At 50.3% G+C, this 19,837-nt stretch overlaps 2 protein-coding genes across 3 annotated transcripts in view; both read right to left on the bottom strand.

Annotated features, from left to right (window-relative positions):
• Positions 1-5,267: 5,267 nt before the first annotated feature.
• Positions 5,268-9,792, bottom strand: DLX1 (distal-less homeobox 1). The gene is made up of 3 exons (XM_036320891.1): positions 8,988-9,792; positions 8,112-8,311; positions 5,268-6,916 (listed from the first exon to the last, which is right to left on the bottom strand). The coding sequence occupies exons 1-3, from the start codon at positions 9,298-9,300 to the stop codon at positions 6,662-6,664; spliced, it is 768 nt and encodes a 255-aa protein (XP_036176784.1). The 5' UTR covers positions 9,301-9,792; the 3' UTR covers positions 5,268-6,661.
• A 4,554-nt stretch (positions 9,793-14,346) lies between these two features.
• METAP1D (methionyl aminopeptidase type 1D, mitochondrial) overlaps positions 14,347-19,837 on the bottom strand; it is a 68,206-nt gene continuing 62,715 nt past the window's right edge. For both annotated transcript variants that reach the window (XM_036320051.1, XM_036320052.1), the window contains 4 exons: positions 17,182-17,279; positions 15,880-15,927; positions 14,900-14,978; positions 14,347-14,781 (listed from right to left, as the gene is read on the bottom strand). In XM_036320051.1, the coding sequence (XP_036175944.1) occupies positions 14,703-14,781; positions 14,900-14,978; positions 15,880-15,927; positions 17,182-17,279 (304 nt within the window). In that variant the 3' untranslated portion in view covers positions 14,347-14,702. The remainder of the gene's footprint in view (positions 14,782-14,899; positions 14,979-15,879; positions 15,928-17,181; positions 17,280-19,837) is intronic.

The raw sequence follows: 19,837 nt of genomic DNA on the forward strand, positions 1-19,837 counted from the left end.
TGGTGACTTCTGGCCCTGGAACCTGACCGAATCTAAGCTGGTCTGAGCTGTGGCCCCACTCCTGGCGGCTTCTCTCGCCCGAAGCCTTCGCGTTGCCCCCTCCTCCGGGGCAGCCTCCGCCCCGCCCCATCCCTCGGCGTCCCTGGCCTCGGCTTCTTAAAGTCGCAGGGTGTCTCAGTGCCCCAGAGAAGCGCCGCCCCAGTAGGGAGTGTTTCTGGGCGGGGGGGGGGGGGGCGCTATCTGGGGCGATGGAGCGCTGGCCCCAAGGACCTAATTGAGCTTATTCTCTCCTGTCCCAACGCCTCCAAATAGCAGGCTCATATTCGCCGGCACTAAGAAACAGCTAGCGCTCTGTCTTGGGTGCTAAGTCGCCTCACAGCAGCTCCTCAGTCCACCAGCTGCCCGCCCCCCACCCCCCGCCCGCCCTCTGGGCCCGCCTGCAGATTCTAGAGACCAGCCGGGCTGAACTGTGCAAGGCGGTTTCAAGAATTCGCGAAAGGGCCCTAAGGAAGGAGGAGGGGAGAACTGTAAAGAAAAAGAAAGGAAGAGTGTGTGTGTGCCGGGGGAGGGGGGATCCGGCTCAGTCACTTTCCTGCTCTGTTGCCGAATTAGGGTGGGAGCCTAGGGCCTCTGGGGCACCCAAGCCCAGAGAGAGCAGACACGGGGGCTGGGGGGGGGGGGGCGCGAGGGGGGGATTCTCTTCCCGACGTGTTCACGGGACAACAGTGAAAATTTGCCTTGGGTGGCCAATTTTCTCATTTGCCCCTGTTAAAAGAAAAAGCCCAAGAAATTCAATTAAAGCCACCCTGGCCAAGGCGCTATTTGAGGCATGAATGTCTCCCCTAAAGCTGCAGCAATCATGTGGCATTAGACACTTCCGGAATCCTATAGCCAACCTGAAAAATCCCAGACCCCCTTTTCCCCTAATTTTTGCTCTGATCTGTAATTTTATCCACATTTGCACTAGTTTGAGCATTCTGGCTCTCCCATCTGAAAGCCTGCAATTACTATATAATTCTTCGCAATTTCAGATGTCCTAATATGGACTGTAATTTTTGCGCAAGACAATTTCCTGCTATTTCAAGCATCAACATTGTCAAAGTTGTATGTACATAATAAATGGGAATATCAATGCATAGTTTTTAGCATAACATCTTGACTCCTCGATAATTATATCCGTTCGGAGCCTACGCAGAATTAGCCTGAATTGCATGGTAACTGCTGCTGCTTTAAAATTTTTAAAAATTACTCATAATTTTCCCAAAGATTACCAAGATCTCGAGTGCACAATGTCATCAGCGTAATGAAGAGTAAACATTTATGCTAATAATCTGCAATTTTTTTCATCAGCTATAAAGACAGAGGCTATATAGCCGAAAATTTCAGTCCTATTCTGCAAGCGCCACGCTGCAAAAAGCCTGATCGCTCGGAGGCGCCTGGTCCTGGGGACCTCTCTTCACTCTTTCCTCTCGGGATGGGAAGATGGGGCTGGGGGATTCTTTTTGGTTTTCTGGTTTTGTTTTGCTCTGGTTTGGTCGGTTTTGTATTTCCTGTTTTTCCTTTTTTTTTTTTTTTTCTTTTTCTTTCCTGTCATTCTCTCAGCCAAAAGCCGCCTTCGACCCTTTTGATTTGATGTAGCAAAGATTGTGTCCAGATTATCTGACATTGACACTGAAGAAGGTAAGGGTGGAAACCGGTTTCATTTTTCAGAGGGTTGGAAGGCTGAGCTGCGCCCGCCGCGGCAGCGGCTCCCGCTCTGGGAGTAGGAGGGTGGGGGAGTGATTATGTATGCACCAGCTAATTCTTCCATCAAAACGTCTTGTCAGCGATGTCAGGATTATTTTTCCCCCTTTTTATAAAAACACTTGATGTTTTAGGAAGTGTTAATCCCTGAAGGTTGGGGGATGAGGGCGAGAAGTAAGGAAGGCTGGGTCGGGGTGACATGTTTCTTAGCCTGGGGAAGGCACCCGTTAGAACCCGTTTGGCTGTCCACGCTGGAGCTGGGGTTTGTTGTGGAGGCTGGGACCTGAGGAGGATTTCTTCAGGTCGTGGGAGGGAAAGACCCTTGCCCTCTGTACCGCATTTGATGGAAGTTCCAGTGGCCCTGAGGGATCAGGGGTAGAAAACTTCGCTTGAGACTTTGATTTCAGGATGATTAACCCAGGCGGGGGGATGTCAAAAACTAGAGAATCCTGACATCGGGTTTTTTAAAGATACAGAATGAAAGGGCTGGATAGCGAGGTAAACACATAGCTGGAGGCCTGGGTTGCTTCTTTCTGCTCAGTTTTTCTTGGGATCAAGTAAGTATCTCAGGTTCTATATTCACCACCCAGACCTAGCTTTCTTTGGTGACAGAAATTGATGATTTCTTCAAGGGAAGAAATTTCTATATCAAATGACTCCAAGAATAAATTCATACTTCTGTTCATATAGGTGGGGGAAATTTTAAAACTTTTTGTGGTCAGAACAGGAAAGGCTGAAGAGCCATCGGTCCAAGCCCAGGACAGATCCCCCCCCCTCAAAAAAAACATAAAACATGATGGCCAGTAAGAAAGAAAGGGAAAAAAAGCTGCGAGCTAGATAAACATGTTTCCCATTTCATATTTTTAAGATGTTGCCTCGATTTAGGCGCTGGGTTTTTCCACAATTAAATGACTAGGATGACCACTCCATTTCTGGCTTATGAAACCCAAGACCAGTGAGGAGGGGACTTTGGATTGTTGCTTTTGCCCCTCCACCTCTACCCCTACCCCTTTTTGAGCAAGTGTGTCTGAGAGAAGATATTAAAGAGGTATCTGTTGTTTGGCAATTTTGCTAAGTCTGTCTTCATTACTTCGACGCTGTGCATTTGCTAATTTGGAAGCCCGGCCATTGACAAGCTTGCTCCATACACCTGCAAGCAATTTGCCGGCTCCGGTACCGAGAATTGCAGAGATGGCAGCTCGCACCTATTTGATTTTTTTTTTCCTTTTCTCAATGCACAGCAAATTTGGCTTTCAGTGCGTTATCTCTTTTGTTAATGCAAAAAGATTCCCTGGGCGAAAAAATTGCTCATAATTACCAGAGAGATGGGGAAACTGCATTAGAATAAATAAACCTGAAATTACTGTAATTATGTTGTGTTTGATGGGCCCGGCTTGTAATCAAGAAGAGAATACAGTGAAATGATGCTGACCCTCTTGGGTTTGCAGCTGTACACGCACTTTGGGGTCTTTTTTTGCAGAAAAGAGTCATTTTGATAATCATTAAGCTGTGTGTAACCTATTTCAGAAGTGTTTTAAAATGAGGTTCACATTTTTTGAACAAGGGGAAAAAATCCCAAAATTGCATTTTGCCATTACAGACTCATACATAAGGAAAGGTTGTGTTTTCTAAGCGACAATTGTTAAGATATAATATTCAAAATCAGTATTTAATCATTATAATGAGGTATTGTTTAAATATAACCACCTTTAGATTATTCATAGTTTAATTAATATAGTCATTATGAAAATCTTTGAATCAGATATTTGATGAACTGCTTGTCAGTAACAAGGCAGCATTAATTAGGCCTATATTGAGATTAACATTTTAAAAAGTACAACCGCTTATAATTATAATCGAGCCTAACTGAAGACCGCCTTCATTGAGCTAAAACTAATAATTTCTCTATTTGAACTGTTAGCAAGAGATTATTAAATTAGTATAAGCTAATATCTCAAAGTATTGAAACCCGCTTGACCAACTAGATTGCGCCTGTGGCTTCGGCACTGGGCCCTGGCTGCCGTCTGAGGAACCAATTCGGATGCGTGAGATAAATCTGCCAAATGTCCCCGCCAGCAAAGTCACGCCTCGCAGGGAAGCCAGATCCAGGAGGGGCTCTGCCCCCGCGGCCGAAGCCGCCGAGGCTCTCCGTTCCCCCTTCCAGCCGGTCCGCGCGCGCACCTTGGTCTCCGAGGTCGGTTCCCCCATTAGCGCTCCGGGTTCCGGCGACCTGCGGGAAGAGAAAAGCCCCAAACCCAGGCCCAGAAAGGGCCTCGAGGTCCCGAGCTCCATCCCCCACCACTTCCCTGCTTTCTCCAGCCCCCCCCCCCCCCCCCCGGCGCTTCCCCTCCCTTTCCCAAAGGGCGTCGGAAGAGCCTGGCACATCTGATCTTTCACCAGCACCAATTGAAAAATGGGTGCTTGTCACAACACAGATCACTGCCTTCCTCGTTCAGCTCCCCACCGCGCGCTGCAAAGGGTCCCCCAAAGGCGGAGGGCCAGTGTCGCAAGGCAGGCCGAGAGGAGTGGGACTCGCTCAAAGCAGCCAGACGAGGCCCGCAGCTCTCCCAAACTTCCTCACCTAGGCTGCGGGAGCCGGGGCTGGGGTTGGGCAGAGCGCCCGGCCAGGGGAGTTCTAACTGCTCGCAGCTCTGTTCATCCGGAGCGAACTGATCTGAGCGGTTCAGTAGAGGTGCCCCCTTCATGGCCGGGCCGGGAGACTTTCGGGCTGGGGTAGGGTGCTCCCCTCGCCCACCAGGCCCTTCCTGGGCCCCTCCATTTCTTCCAGGCGCAGAGAAAAAGCCCGGGGTCCTTAGGCAGGAACGGGCCTGTCCTTGTGCGTGGGGCCGTGTGGATGGGAGTGGATGTGGAGGGCGCGGGTGGCGCCTTGAGACTGTCCCCGGGAGCTCACTGATGGATTGGGGGTTAGCCTGACAGACGTATCCTTCCGGTCCTTTTCCGGCGTCTGGCCGCGTCTTTTCCTCGTCCAGATCCAGCGCCCTCCAGGCAAGCCAAAGCCAGGAGGCCAGATCCCCAAGGAGGCGAGGGGCCCAGCCAGGTGTCTCCGTCTCCAGGTTTCTAGGACTCCCGCAAGGTGACTGGGTGTGTGTTGGGGGGGGGGGGGGAGTTAGGGGTGTCACTCAAATCTCACAGGCCGGCTGTCTTTGAGTTCTGCTTTGATCTCCTCGCAGCCGGCCTTCACCACCCCTTCCGTTCCTGAGCCCTGACTCTGACGTGCGGCACCTGTTCCTGGTCCTCCTTCCCTGAGACCCTTCTAGCCCAGGTGGGATCAGACCCCTTGTGGGTCAGGAGCTAGGCGCTAGGCAAGAGCAGCGCCAGCGGGCCTAGGCCCTTATCCTGTTGTCTGGAGTCAGTCCTTGTCCCTGCATTGCGTCCCCAGAGGTAGAAGCCTGGCCGGCCCCCTGCACCCGCTCACACAGCACACCGTACAGCAGCTCTTTCTCGAAACCATAATTTTACTGTCAAAGAAACTTTATAACTTATTTACAAAGTTCTTTCCCCCCCCCCAAGATACAAAGCAATAAGTTAACATTCTCAATATAAAACTAAACTTTGACATAGAGAACACAAAACATGGTTGATTTCAACTGATCACATTTTCCAAATTTCACAAGTAAAATGTCAAGATTCTCATTTCACAAAGCATCGGGTTTTACAGCCACACTCAACGGAACAGAAAAAAAAATAGCTAAGCTTGTGCAACATGTTTACAGAACAATAATAATAACAATAATAATTAATAACAACAATAATATGTACAGCGATTAGATCCTGCACTGGAGGCTGTGCGTTCAGGTGGTGACTGGCATCATTCTGGCTCCTCTGGGGGTTGTTGAAAAGCTGCGTTTGCTTGCTTTCAAGCCCACTGGCATTAGGGTGCTCGCTCACACCCGCCTCTTTTCTCACCGCTGCCCGTGGGTCCTCTCTCTCTCTTTCTCCCTAAGGAGAGAATTCAGATTTTCCTACTTGTCCAGGCAAGGAGACTAAGCGTTCTTCTCCAAATGAGAAACTGTGTTGGCTTCATTTCTTTCTTTTTAAAAACATGTAAAATATGCAAATCATTCAACTCCAACCGCTCTAGACCAGTGAAGTACAAAAGTTACTATATAAGTTAAAAATCACCAGGTCCTCCTTATTCTTTTTTTCCCCCGGGTGCATTTGAAGTGACTGGTATATTTGGACAGTGTGCTCCTCCTGTCCCATAGAATTGCGTACTGGCCAACACTCAGCCTCAGGAGAAGTCCATTTCTCAATAAATAAGCCCCCTCCCTCCAATTTCCCCCAGTTCCCCAATGAGCTACACAGATGTTTGGGCAGGCCCAGGAAAAGGTCTGAAAGGGTAAAACATCCAAGTATCCGGAACTGGGTGGCCTGGTGGACAGCGCCTCCCGGGACCTGGTGAGGTTTTTCAGAGGCTGCAGAATGAGGACAGTGGACAGAGGAGGACCTCGACTTGTCAGGGCACAGATACCGAGCGAAAGGAGACAAGAGACGGACAGGACAGAAAATAGCTTTTGCTTTTTCTACATTGCTTTTGTTTTGTGTGTTTTTCCTGATAGTCCCACACAATGAGGGTCCCCGGTCGGTTGGGTCCAACAGGCTATCTTGCTGCTCCAGCTGTCTCCTGCGGCTATGACTGAGCTGCAAGGCCTCTCTCTGCTGCTCGTGGCCCAGGCCAGGGTTCAGGCGAGGGTGTGGACGCCAGGGAAGTAGCCAGTCCAGACAGCAAGGGGCTCTGAGGAGGCGGTGGGCGTCCTGCCTCCACGGTTCCTTCTTCTTTCCCTCTGAGCCCTTCTCCGGGTCCACGGCACACAAATGGGGTGGACGGACCCGGAGGCAGGAGGGGCCCCGGACCAGGGGAAATGGGAAGGAGGTGGGCGGGATCGGGTGGGCAACCTCACATGAGTTGGGGTTGCTGCATAGCTTCTTGGTGTGCCGAGGGGTACCATGACGTGTAGCTGGGGATGTAGGAGCCCGTGCTGCTGCCCGAGCCCTTTCCGGATGAGGAGTTGGGGTTCCAGCCAGGCGGCACCGGCGGGGAGCCGGCAGAGAGCGCCCGGCCGTTGGCTAGCGCGCTCCCCTCCAGAGCCGCCCCGCCCTGCTTCATCAGCTTCTTGAACTTGGAGCGCTTGTTCTGGAACCAGATCTTGACCTGCAAGAGCGGACAGCAGCATGACTCAAGCTAGGTCCATTGCGCCCGTCATGGTCCTGGGAGATAAGGTGACAGTGGGACAGCGAGAGAGGATGTCCCTTACCGCCCTGGGAGAAGGGACAACTCGCAGCTGGGGGAACAGACCACCACCACCACCACCACCAATAAGAACCTGGCGGCAGGGGCAGCTCTCCTAGAGCCAGGGGGCGTGGTGGTGAGGGGTGAGAGGGGATCTAGGCCTTCTCCTGCCAGGGACTCAGCCCAACCTTGGCTGGCAATCCTCTGGGGAAGATGCAGGGCCTGCACAACATAGAGCCTTCAGTTCCAGGATGAGCATCAATAAAAGAATCGAGTGGCGAAAAGGAGTGGAGGACACTTATTTGCAATGCCTTCTCTTCGCCATCCTTTCTGCCCTTGAGTGAGTTGGAGACTGACCAAGGAAGCCACAAGGTTTTGTTAAACTTTTCATTTGGACTTATGTAAACCTTTTCTTAATGTCTGTTTGTCTCTCCAGCTCTGCTTCAAATCCCGGCCCCAACGTTGGAAACCCGGGACATTCGTCATCAAAACGCCCATGGGCTCCCCGGACTCTCAGAGAAATTGGGAAGGAAGGTCCGTTTCTCCTCCGGGGTCTGGGACTTGGGTGGTGTGAGAAGGCAAAAGAAGGGATCCCCCCCCCACCCCGAAGAAGAAGGAGAAGAGGGAGGAGGAGGAGAAGGAAAAGGAAGGAGGAGGGAGACACAGGCTCAGGCCAGGCCCCAAGTGATTAGCCACACACTTTAAAGGCAAAGAAGGGATTAAGCCCCGAGTCTATTGTTCCAGTTGCTCGGGCACGTGTGACTTCAGAATCCCCCAACAAAACGTCCGGGGAAATCCTCCCTGCGCCCTAATCAGATCGTCCAGGGTTGCAGGTCCGGGCGGCAAGCAGCGCGGAGTACGGAGCGCGGAGTACGGAGTGCAGAGTGCCGAGTGCAGGGAGAGCCCGGGCAGAGAGAAAGAAGAAGGGGAGACGCTGGGAGGGCCAGGGGTGGCGGACACACACACACATCTCACACACACACACACACACACACTCCCCCCCCCCCCCCCCCCGCAACCACCACACACACACCCTGAGGGTCAGAGAGTAAAAATGAAACTCCCGGCGCAGGCGGGCCGCGGAACCCTGCGGGCCGGTGGGGCAGCAGCGAGGTACCTGCGTCTGCGTGAGTCCCAAGGAGGCCGCGAGCTCCGCCCTCTCGGGCAGAGCTAGGTACTGAGTTTGCTGGAACCTCCGGTTCAAAGCCTGCAACTGCAAACTGGAGTAAATGGTCCTGGGTTTGCGAATCTTTTTCCCCTTGCCATTGAAGCGCACCTCACCGCCTTCCACCACGGTGCTCTTCTCCGAGTCGGCCCCTGGAGGGACAGCAGAAGCAGGGACCCTTGTTAATGCGAGGGACAGCCTTCCGTGTGGGGAGCCAGGGGCGAGCGGCTCCCGAGCGGGGTGGCGGAGCCGGGACCCGGAGAGAGAATGCTCCAGAAACTCCAAAAACCAGGGGAAGGTCCCGCAAAATCAGAGGGCCGGACCCGGACGGCTGCAGGCGGACCGGGACAGTTCCCAGGCGCGCAGCTCCTGCCTTTGCAGGGAAAGTTTGCTGTTTTTGCAGGCGGTAGTTGAAGTTTAATTACCCTTAATTGCACACATTGTTTATAGCGCTACGCAATAAATAATTACCGAGACTAATACGTGCACATGTGGGTTTCTGTTTTCCAGGGGGCCATTGTGTGCTCGACGCACGGAGCCACCCAGAGGCCCAGCTAGTGCAGGGGACGCTCTCGGATTTATTTATCCTCTGCCGGATAGTTGTTAGTTAGGAGGATTTTTAAAAATTTTTTTCTTTGCTATGACAAGGATCCATAGATTGATACCCGAAACCTCCACGGCTCCGGCGCTCTCCCCACCCCCACCCCACCTCTCTCTCAACCTCTCCCTCCTCTCTCTCTCTTTCTCTCTCTCTCCCTCCCTCCCTCCCTCCCCTCCCTCTCTCCCTTCATACCTCTTAGTCTCCCTCTCCCGGGCAGGCGCACGTACCTGGATCCTCCAGGCGGCTCTGGGCGAGGCTGGCGCTGCCTGGGTAGGACTGCACGGAACTGATGTAGGGGCTGGACGCGTGGCTGCTGACCGAGTTGACGTAGGGGTAGCCCAGCGGTCGGGAGAAAGACGAGGCCGAGCTGTAGGCGCCGTCGGGCTGCGAATGGCCCGCCGAGTGTAAACAGTGCATGGAGTAGTGCCCGTGGGACATGGGAGAAGGAGACATTTGCTGGTTGGGCGGCCCAAACTCCATAAACACCGCCTTGCCCGACACGGGGCTGTTGAGACTTTCTGGCATGGTGGTCATGGTCATCTCTTCTCGCGGGGTCTGGGTGTGGGTCTCTCTCTCTCCTCTGCTTTCCTTTTGGGGGTCTCTGTGTTTCTCAGGACAGGAAGGAACCCAATTTAAGCAGAACAGGGGTTTTCACTTTCCATTCATAAGAAAATGGAGTTTGTCTCTTTGAAAAGTCTAAGCATGATGCTGCGGAGCTCCCCAAACTCGCTTCAAAGCTTTGACTCAGCCAAGGTCATAAATATTCATGAGCCGGCGGAGCTGATTGGTCCGTTGCCTTGCATAATCACCGGGGATTGGTCCGAGGCGCTCCGGCTCCGCTGGACTAGAGCGGGCGAGGCGGCCGGGTCTCGGGAGAGACGCGTCCACAGTTCCCGGCCGGGGCTCGCTCCTCTGCAAAAGAGCGCGCCGAGCGGGACGCACAATGGGCCGGCGCCCTCGCCAGGACTCCCGCGGCCCGCGGCTCCAGGCCTCCCGCCTCCCGGAGCGCCTCACTTCCCAGAACGCAACCTGCGACTTGGCGGCCGCCCTCCCCTTCCCCTACGATCCCCATCCTCCTCCCACCCCAACACCGGGGCCCCGGGAACAGCTTCTCCCAGCCACCGCCACCGGGTCTGGCGCTGAGCGAGGGCCGTTCAGGAGCCCGGCCGCGACCTCCCGAGCGCGAAGTCGCGCACTGGGGGGCGCCGGAGGCGGCTAGCAGGGCGCTGTCCTCCCCAGCGCCTTGTGCCTAGCGCAGCGCTCTCCCGGAGGCCCCGCCCTAGCCTGGGCTCGCTTGGCCACATCCCCGGGGTGAGATCTGGGGCCCTCGGGCGAACTCACTCACTCGGCCGCCCTGCCGCCGCCGTCGCTCCCTGGGGCCGGCTCGCATTGCTCCAGGCCCAGCTGGCCACTCCAGTTCGAGGCTGCACCGGTCTGATTAAAGCAGTGCGCGCGGAGAGCCAGGAACCCGCGCTTCTCCTCCCAGGAAAGGCGGCCGCACCGCCCTCCACTCCCCCGACACCCCCATCCTTCCTCCACCGCCCCCTCCCCTCTCCACTCCCTCTGCGCCTGGCGCCCAGGGCTCACGCGCCCCTAGGGCGCGGCGCCGAGTGGCGTCCTGGAGCTGGCGGGCTCGGTTCTGCTTGAGCAGCGGAGGCCAGGTGGTCATTTCCCGGCCTCCTGGGGGCCAACGAGAGTACTGGGGTTTAGGAGTCCCGGGGACACCGAAACCCGCGGCAAAACCAGGCCAATAATAGGCTCATATATCTTGTGTGTGGACGTGTCTCTCATTGTCGCCCAGGATCCTTCTCATCTTCAGTGGTCAAAGTGGGCGCAACTGGGCCTGGGGACAGAACTGGTGGAGGCAAAAGCTGCCAAGGCCTCCTATCGTCTGGGGCGCTAGGTACAGAGAAGTGCACAAAAGCCCCCCCCAAAACTCCCCCCCCCCACGCTGTAACCACCACACAGCCACCCTCTTGAGGCGTGGTGCAAACCATGCTGTCTTCGAGGGGCTGTTGGTTCCCGATTCCTCCAGCCTCACGGTGAATCCAGAATTACTTTGTTAGGTAATTAGAAAGTGTTGATAATTATTTCTTTCATAATTTAGCGGTGTGGCGGGAACGGGGAAATGATCTTGTGAAAGTTCACACGTGCAGATGTATTAGTTACTGATTCATTTGATTAAATGGTAGTCTCAAGTGCTCGAATCCACAGCTGAAGGCGCCCCATTAGCATAACACTGATGTTTAATTTTCATACGCATAATTAGCCATATATTTAACACTAATAGCAACAAGCAGCCTTTCAGCGTTAAACAGCCTGGGATTTGATCTGGCCTGAGCTGAACCTTCCCCGCCGCACCTTCCCCTGGCTGGAGTGTCGCAATGATCACAGGACAAACCTCTGTAATCAAGTACATTTTGGCAGAAGGAACACCAATAAAAATGAGCACTCAAAACAAATTACATCGGCGCTGTCGTTGCAGATATTAGTGGAAGGGGCTTCTCTATTTTTTAACTTCAGTAGCAGCAGCAGCTGCCCGCGGAATTCCTCTCCTTTGGTTTAAGGGCATGATGTTGGGGGTAGAAATATTTCAGGCTGTGTGGTTGGAGCAAAAAGAAAAACAAAAGCCAAAAAAAAAAAAACCAACAACAACCCACCCCACAACCGATCCTCCAAACCAATAACAGCTTTGCCAACGTTTAAAAAGATTTTTTTTCTTAATCACCCAACCACACGGTGATACTTTGTAGCAACAACCAGCTAATAATGACTCCGCTACCAGACAACTCCCAAGAGCTGCAGGACTCCTCTTGATTTCCGTGTTGCACTTGTGGTTTTCATTGCTCCTTCCTAGCGCCTATTTTGGGGTGTAGAGCCGGGTGTGGAGCGCGGTGTGGTGCGCCCAGCACAGCAGCACGGATGCCGCCGGGGGCCCCTGGTTTCCCGCTCGCCTGGCGGGCCCTGACCACGTAAGTGATCGCCGTGGCTGGAGCGGTGTTGGGGTTGGGACCGAGGGAAGCGGGGCTGGTCACTCCAGGTGCTCGGGGCAATGCAAGAGGAAACCCGACAGCTGAGTCACCCAAGGCCAGTTTATTCCAGATGTAACTGCAGGGTGGGGGAATGGGAGAGAGGATGCCACAAGTCGCGATGGTCTGTCCCCAGGGCTCTCTGTCCGTCCACACTGGAGGGGGGACTCCAAGCCATGCGTAGCGCAGTGGACCGGGCTGGCTCAGGGGAACAAAAGACCCGCATGCGCCCCTTCAGGAACGGGTTTCAGAGTCTTGGTTATTTTAGAAATGAATTATTGTGGGCGAGCGAGTGTCCGCACTCCGGAATTATTTCTTAGATCCAGAGAAGCAGTTGCAGGGAGGGGCGGATGAGCCAGGGCCCTCCGGGCTCAGAGACGCGGCCGGCCTTGGCTAGCCTTCTCAACGTGTGATCTTATCTCTATTCTATGAGCCCGTCCACCCCACCCCGCTAAGGGGACACCTGTTCTGAAACGCAGGTTTGCTTAGATCTCTGCCTGTCCCAACTCTCAGAGAAAATAAAACTCTCTCTTGTATCCGGAGAATGTCCCGGATTGCCAGTAGAACCTCTTGGAGGCACGCAGGACTGGCGCCTGGTGGTTAGCTGTAGCCACCAGTGGGCTGGAATCCCGGTGAGGTTTGGAGCCAATTAAGCTGGCAGGGGTGAGGGGTGGAGAGTGGTACTTTAAAATCTGCTTCTCTAACTTCAACTTTAAAGCATGTTAAACGGAGTTGGTTCTAAATGAAGTTTCTTTCCTATGGCGCTGCAGAGTATTGCCTGTATATGTACAATGTTTACACTTTAGGCTAGTTACTTTAATAAAGGGGTTATAAAGCCATACATACTTGCACCTTGGCATAACTGCTGCACAGCAGTGTGCTGTCTCAGTGGTTGGTAAAATCCTGTGGTCCTAATAAAATTATTCTCGGGGAACCTGACCTGTAGAGAAGGTACAGGTAACTGGTGCAATCCGACTGCTCTGGGAGAGAAGTGAAGTCCTTCTCAGGCAAGAGACACCAGGTCTTTCAGAGGCAGCAGCCCCTGAAAGTCTCTAGGCTTGTAAAAGTTTTTTAAGGACCCCAGAAGTTTTTCAATGAATCTTGTAGATCTTCAACCCCTTCCTTGTCTTTTCCAGCTCGGAGATCCACTAGAATCAGAATCATTTTTGTCCAAATTCCCCAGCTCTGGACACAGAGAGCCAGAGGTGTTGGAGAATGCTCAGGAGAATTCCAAGTTCAGGGAACAAACTGAACTGAACACTGTTCCCAGCATGTTCATTGGCCTCGGTTTCCTATCTCTTTCCCGACCACTGTGAGTGTCACAGAGAGGAGCTGGCCCTTGGGACCCAGTCAAAGAGGCCATCTGTTTTGGCAACTACAGGTGTCTTACATTTCCTTGGTGCTCTCTAGCCCAAGCTATATTTAGAGGATGGCAACTTTGGAAAACCACTTCAGTAAAAACGAGAGTTAGCACTGACTTTGAGGAAACCCTAAATGGGACTTGTTCCTAAAACCATGACCAGAGGGGCAACTCTTTTCTCTGTGTCCTGCCAAAGGCCCAACCCCTCTCCACCCCTGGGCCCAGGTATGAGCAGGCTCCCGGCAGGAATGGGTCTTGGGACAGGGATGTGGATCTCTGGATTTCCTGAAGCAGGTGGAGCTGTGAGCAGGAGGTTGAACTGGAGTGAAACTCACCAACTCCAATCCTGCTAACTGGGCCCTTGCCCTAAAAAAATGCCGAATCTCTTCTCGCTGGGAACCTCTGGGTCTCCAGTGCTAGAATGTGGTCTGAAGGGGGCCAGTATGGGGAGAGGTTAGTTTAGGGCAGCGGTTCTCAACCTGTGGGTCGCGACCCCTTTGGGGATTGAATGACCCTTTCACAGGGGTCGCCTAAGACCATCCGAAAACATATATAATTACATATTGTTTTTGTGATTAATCACTATGCTTTAATTATGTTCAATTTGTAACAATGAAATTGGGGGACACCACAACATGAGGAACTGTATTAAAGGGTCGCGGCATTAGGAAGGTTGAGAACCTCTGATTTAGGGGCTACAGCAGCCTGGGATTCATACATTTCCTAGTGCAACAAACGGTGTGTGTGTGTGTGTGTGTGTGTGTGTGTGTGTGTGTGTTTTGTAAAAGTAACCTCTGGGATGCACCGCAGGGCAGGATGAGGGTCAGGGAGGGAAAGCTGCAGGGGATCAGAAAGTCCTGTTTTTAGATTGGTAAAGCCTGCAGAAGAGCCAGGCTGGGGTCCACAGGCAAAGACATGTTTGTAACCAACCCCTCCATTCGGGCTGATCTTTCATTGCAAAGCCCTTATGAAGGGGAAGAACGGGAAGGGCCGGGGAGCAGGGGCCAATTGGAGGATCCATAATGGGGTAAAAAGAGACTTTAAAAAAATTCCACCTAACACCCAGGCTCTGGTTTTTCTTTATGCGCGGGCATATGAAAAGTTCAGAAACTCAAAAATTAACCAACTACTCTCTTCCTCCCCCCCCCCCCCCGCCCCCCAGTAACGGTCAGAGACTAGGAGCGCAGACACAACGGGTTTAAGAGGTGAAGCCTTTTACTTGGGCAGAGTTAAGACAAGGGAAGGAGAAAACCATGCACCTATGGGAATCCCTCCTCTTCCAAACGAGGGCGTCCCATTCCCCCTCAAGAAATGTTCCCCGAGCTGGGAAACAGTCCGGCTCCGGGATCAGTCCATCCTAGCGCGCCGCCACGCGGGCCTCAGATCTGCGTTCCCAAGCGCCCCCAATCCCCGCCGGGTTTTCCAAGACGCTTCCAGGCCCTAGGTAGGCTACAGCGGACCAGCCTTCCGCCGGTGCTACTAAAAGTTCTCCAACTGGGTTTCAGCAATTTAGGAGAAAAGGCGCCCAGCCTCTGCCATCGTGGGGCCGCTCCTCAGGCCTCGTGGGGCAGTTTGGTCAGGATCTGAGCGCCCTCCGACGTGATGACCACTGTGTGCTCGAACTGGGCGGACCTGAAACACACAGGGCAGCGGCGCTCAGGACTCGCGCCAGCGCCGGCGGGGCGGGGAGCGCAGCTCACCAGCGCCGTGGGATGAACCTTCCCTTTCCAAACAATTGAAAAGTAATCACCTTTGATTGTCCAGGGAGACCACAGTCCACGCATCCTCCAGGACTTTAAATTCGGGGGATCCCTCGGTTATGATTGGCTCTGTAAGAGGGAAAATGTTTACTGCGTGAACTAATCAGATTCCTGTCAAACATTGTTTCCCGATTATCAAAAAAGAGAATAAGAAGGTTTTCCCCCTCCTCCTAAGTACTTCCCCCACGGGTTCATGTTGTCACATTGCAAGGGCTGATAATTGATGTTGCTTGCACAGTATACTACAAACTAAACAGTAGGAAGAGGAAACGTTACAGCATTCAAAATGTATGAAGTTGCCTAGTTCCTAATTTTTTAGAGGAAAAAGGGCATTTTAATCAAGCCTTAATTAGGACCCTGTGGATAATAACCACCCAAACACCAGTCCCTCTTATAAATACCAGTGAGTTTTTAAAAATATTTGAATTTTTTAAAAAAAACATGCTCAAAATGTTCATTAATCAGTAAATAATAATTTTCTTATTTCACTCTAATTGCTTCTCCATTAAGCCCCAGTCAGAAACATGAGGCCTTCCGGGTCTTAGGTGATTGGAATTTGTTGGCGACACCAATCACATGATCAGCCAGGAATGGGCCACAGAGGGTACATGCCACTGCTGACAGGGAGCAAGGGACATAATCGTCTCCAGTTACTGCGTGTTAATGAACACACACACACACACACACACACACACACACACACACACACCAAAAACCCAAACACCACATTATCTTGGTAACAGAATTAGAGGGTGGAGGGCTGCCTCTCCTAAATGTGTCGGTAAGTATCTGATTTAGGAAGATGGGCTTGAGGATATTATTTAATCAGATTTACTCTGCATCTGAATTATTTCATTATGCTGATTGGCTTTATTAGTCCTTCACGGGACTGCCTGGCCTAGGCCAGCGCCACTGCCGATGCTTCTGCCAGGGGAGCTGCAGCTCTCTGAAGAGGAGCTCCAGCACTGACCTATGGTGAAGGCCATTCCCTCCTCCATGAGTAGATCGCTGTCATTTGCTGTAAGAAATAAAAGATGGGGTAGGGGGAATGGGAATGGGAAATGGAGAAAAAGATAGAAACAGAATTAGAGGAGTTGAGCTGCTAAAAAAACTTGGTAATTTAAATATTTTTTTCTTTTGGGGTAGGAGGGTGGAGGTTTCTAGAATCCTGGGTGTTCACAAACAACCCAGGGTTAAACACAGGGCTCCTGGGCTTGTCACTGCACTTTCTGCCCTTGGGGATCAAGGCCTAGCAGGAGCAGCCTGGGTGTTTTAGACCCTTATCAGGATCCTCTGCTGCCCTGGCCACTTGCTATGATGTCTCCTGGCTTTGCTGGGTCCTGGGCCTTGTGATCTACCCCCAATCCAAAGAGTAAGACATCTTGGGAACAGATGCAAAGAGAAGGCAGGCTACAGGAGGCAAGGTCAGGGGTGACTTCAAATTAGTCCAAGTGTGAGCTCTGGGTGGGGCATATGTCTAAGAGGCCCTTTCTGCACTTCCTCCTGGACCTCAGGTGGGGCTCTTTGGCCCAAAGGAAGTTCTGACCTGTTGCATCTCTAGGATCTTCCAGGGCATGGGGTCTAGGCAGTAGTTCCTCCAGGGACTACTCCCAAGTAACCAAGGGGGATGCCCACCTGCACAGGGTCCTTTGGTCTCTGGGGGTCTTCAAAGTACTGCCTCCTACCCTAACCCCATCTCCTCCCCCGACCCCCTGCCTCCACTGCCTTGTGGCCCACCCTGCTTCCCCACTGTAGGGTGCACACCCAGGCAGTGAAAAACAGGAGATTCTAGGGAAGGCACACAGGGTGGGTATAATCTAGAAATCACTAAAGAGTACATGCTGCTAAATACATCAGCTGTCATCGCTGTGGCGGATGTGATGAAGTTTAACCACAACAGTCAGCAGTGAGAGAAGGGGGTAGAAAAAGGAAAACAGAAAAGTCATATGTGCATGCTGCTGGGACACTGGTGCAGCAGCGTCTTGATTTCAGTTAACTTTTCCTAGACAAATATTCCTTGTGCCTTCCGGCCATCAATCACTCTTCAAGAGAAGACAAAAAGCAAAATAAATCTTATTTTGGGACTGAAACTACTGGGCAATAATCCAGTAACATAGTAACGTGCTGGTTCTGATTAATTATCCTTTGAATTCTAATTTTGAATCCACACACACATAAAGATGATAATGTGGATTCAAAGTTAGAACTTCAGGAGCAAAACTGCCTTATCTTGATTCCATTCAATTAATTGCTCCCAAATTAACTTTCTTACCGTGATGCCAAATTTCTGGATGTCCATGAAAGTAAGATCCTATCCCATGTCCCACAAAATGTGAACAGACTTGCAAACCATTCTGATGAGTAATGTGGCTTTAAAAGTGACCAAACAGAATATTTAATTTAATTAGATATGTTTTTAATGCATTCATATATAAAACAAAGTCACTTAAAATATTCTATGAAATAGATAAATCAGTTATATTTAGAGTCAGATAATGACAATGTTTTCATTATTCTGGAATAAATTAAATATTTTTTTGCCATTGCTTGTAAAACTTCCTTTGGATAAATGAAGAAAAAAGGTATGTATCTAACGTACAGTAGTTTGCTTCATTGACCTTAGCACAATGTTCAAACAAGACCACTTTTAGACAAGTGAGTGTGCCACACACATATATAGGTCAATATAACCAAGATACATGTGCATATAATGCAGGTCATAAAAACCTGCGTGGGTGTATGGGGTTTCACAAAAAGACTATGCAAATTACTACTAAGTTGGGAACCAGAGAAAAAAATTTATAATCTAGAAATGTGACTTCCTACTTCTATAGTTCCCTTATTCTGGTCAAAGCATTATACATTCTGCAAACAGACATTTGCACAAAAGGTCAAATCTGCTTTGTCTGTATTCTTGAAATAGTACAAAACTTTGGGATCATTTAGGATTTCTCCTTAAGACTTACACCACAAAGAGGAATCATAGCCCTTGCCAGTTTGGCTCAGTGGATAGAGCGTCAGTCTGCAGACTGAAGGGTCCCAGCTTCAATTCTGGTCAAGGGCACATACCCAGGTTGCAGGCTCGATCCCAAGTGTGGGGCATGCAGGAGGCAGCCGATCAATGATTCTCTCTCATCATTGATGTTTCTATCTCTCTCTCCCTCTTCCTTCCTCTCTGAAATCAATTTAAAAAAATAGAGGAATCATAAAGAATGCTTTTTAACCATTGGGATGCTTAAGAAAAACTAGTATTATGAGTCCTAATTCTTTTTTTTTAAAATATATTTTATTGATTTTTTACAGAGAGGAAGGGAGAGAGATAGAGAGTTAGAAACATCGATGAGAGAGAAACATCGATCAGCTGCCTCCTGCACATCTCCCACTGGGGATATGCCCGCAACCCAGGTACATGCCCTTGACCGGAATCGAACCTGGGACCCTTCAGTCCGCAGGCCGACGCTCTATCCACTGAGCCAAACCGGTTTCGGCAATTCCTAATTCTTAATGCTTCATTTGTTATTTCTACAACCACATCATTTAGGTTCCATCTATTCCATATAAATAAAATATGGTACATATACTCCAACCATAAAATCTTCACCTACAAGGTTAAGAAGTTGTTTTTGAAATTAGGTGCACATGTTTTATTTCTGGGAGTACAAGAAAGACAAGAACATATATACCATTAACAATTTTTATATTTTCAGGTGGATGAAGGAAGGGCACAGTGCCTGAATCCTAACCATAACAATGGATTGGGATTTACAAGATCCCTATTTAAATTGTTAACAAAACCAAAGTTCTGAGATCCCAAACTGGAGTTTCCAAAAGACCCTCCATTTAGTTTCATATGAGCTCAAAGGCATTTAGCCAGAATCTTTATGAGCATGCATGTTGATGTGCTTTTCTCTCAACATTTTTAACCTTCATCTCCAGACCTGTGCAATATTGGATATCACTCTACACAGCAGACAGGCAGACTCTCATTCAGATTTAACTTCCTTGTAACTGATAACACAGAAATAAGTAAGCAATGCATGTGCCGAGGACAGGAATGATAAATCAATCTTGTTTTTTAATCTAAGTGGTATTTTATGGTTATTTCCACATATCTTTGCACTTTGGGCAGGTTAAACAAGTTTTCCAAGGCTTTTCTATTTGTACCACACAATTTCTGAATAGAAACTGAGGATGAAGAGTGGATAGAGGGTGGAAGAGATATTATGAAATAAGATATAATGATATAGGTGTTTTTTTTGTTTGTTTGGTTTTTTTTTTTTACAAAAATGGGCTCTATCTAAACCTGTAATGTTACTTCAGATTCAACAAATCTCATTGATTCTAAGAGCATTCAATATAAACTGTTCTCCTATTTTTTTTTTTTTTAAGGAAAAAAACCACCTAGGTTTTTAAAAAAGGCTCTGATTGGCAGGCATCACAGCTACATCTTAAATGTGCGTTACACTGGCAATCTTCATTTTAATTTCCGATGAGAGGAGAGGAAGAAAGCCCACTCTGAAAAAACACTTGGGGATCCACCCCCCTCCCCCCATCATACCTCTCATTCCTCTTCATAAAAGAAGCTCTGCAATTACTAGGTGGCTAAAGATATCTGAGTGCATTCTCCTACAACAATTTACTGCCTGGATCCCACTGGAACTCCCAGCTATTGGAATATCATAGAATGTATCTGTCATGGATGCAAAGGTCAGAGGGGTTCACCACCGTGGGGGAAAGAGCAGGACACATTTCCTTTAGTTTCGTTGTTGAGCACCCATCTCAAGGCTCGATTCTCAGCTTAGTATATACCCTTCTGTCTGCTTTTCAGAGTGCTTTCCTTTTGGATTGGTAGTTAGCTTTTTTACACATACCTACAGGGACTAAATAGGATAAAAAGTCTCATCCATGTTCCAAATTGCTATTTCAAA

Source organism: Myotis myotis, unplaced genomic scaffold, assembly GCF_014108235.1.
Source record: "Myotis myotis isolate mMyoMyo1 unplaced genomic scaffold, mMyoMyo1.p scaffold_m19_p_8, whole genome shotgun sequence".
Taxonomy (NCBI): domain Eukaryota; kingdom Metazoa; phylum Chordata; class Mammalia; order Chiroptera; family Vespertilionidae; genus Myotis; species Myotis myotis.

What these genes read in the sequence shown, in the direction of transcription:
- DLX1 (XM_036320891.1), bottom strand. Translation starts at nt 9,300, where the DNA reads ATGACCATGACCACCATGCCAGAAAGTCTCAACAGCCCCGTGTCGGGC. An exon ending in GAGCCGCCTGGAGGATCCAG is followed by an intron (nt 8,312 to 8,987) that starts GTACGTGCGCCT and finishes CTGTCCCTCCAG; the next exon opens with GGGCCGACTCGGAGAAGAGC. An exon ending in TGGGACTCACGCAGACGCAG is followed by an intron (nt 6,917 to 8,111) that starts GTACCTCGCTGC and finishes CCGCTCTTGCAG; the next exon opens with GTCAAGATCTGGTTCCAGAA.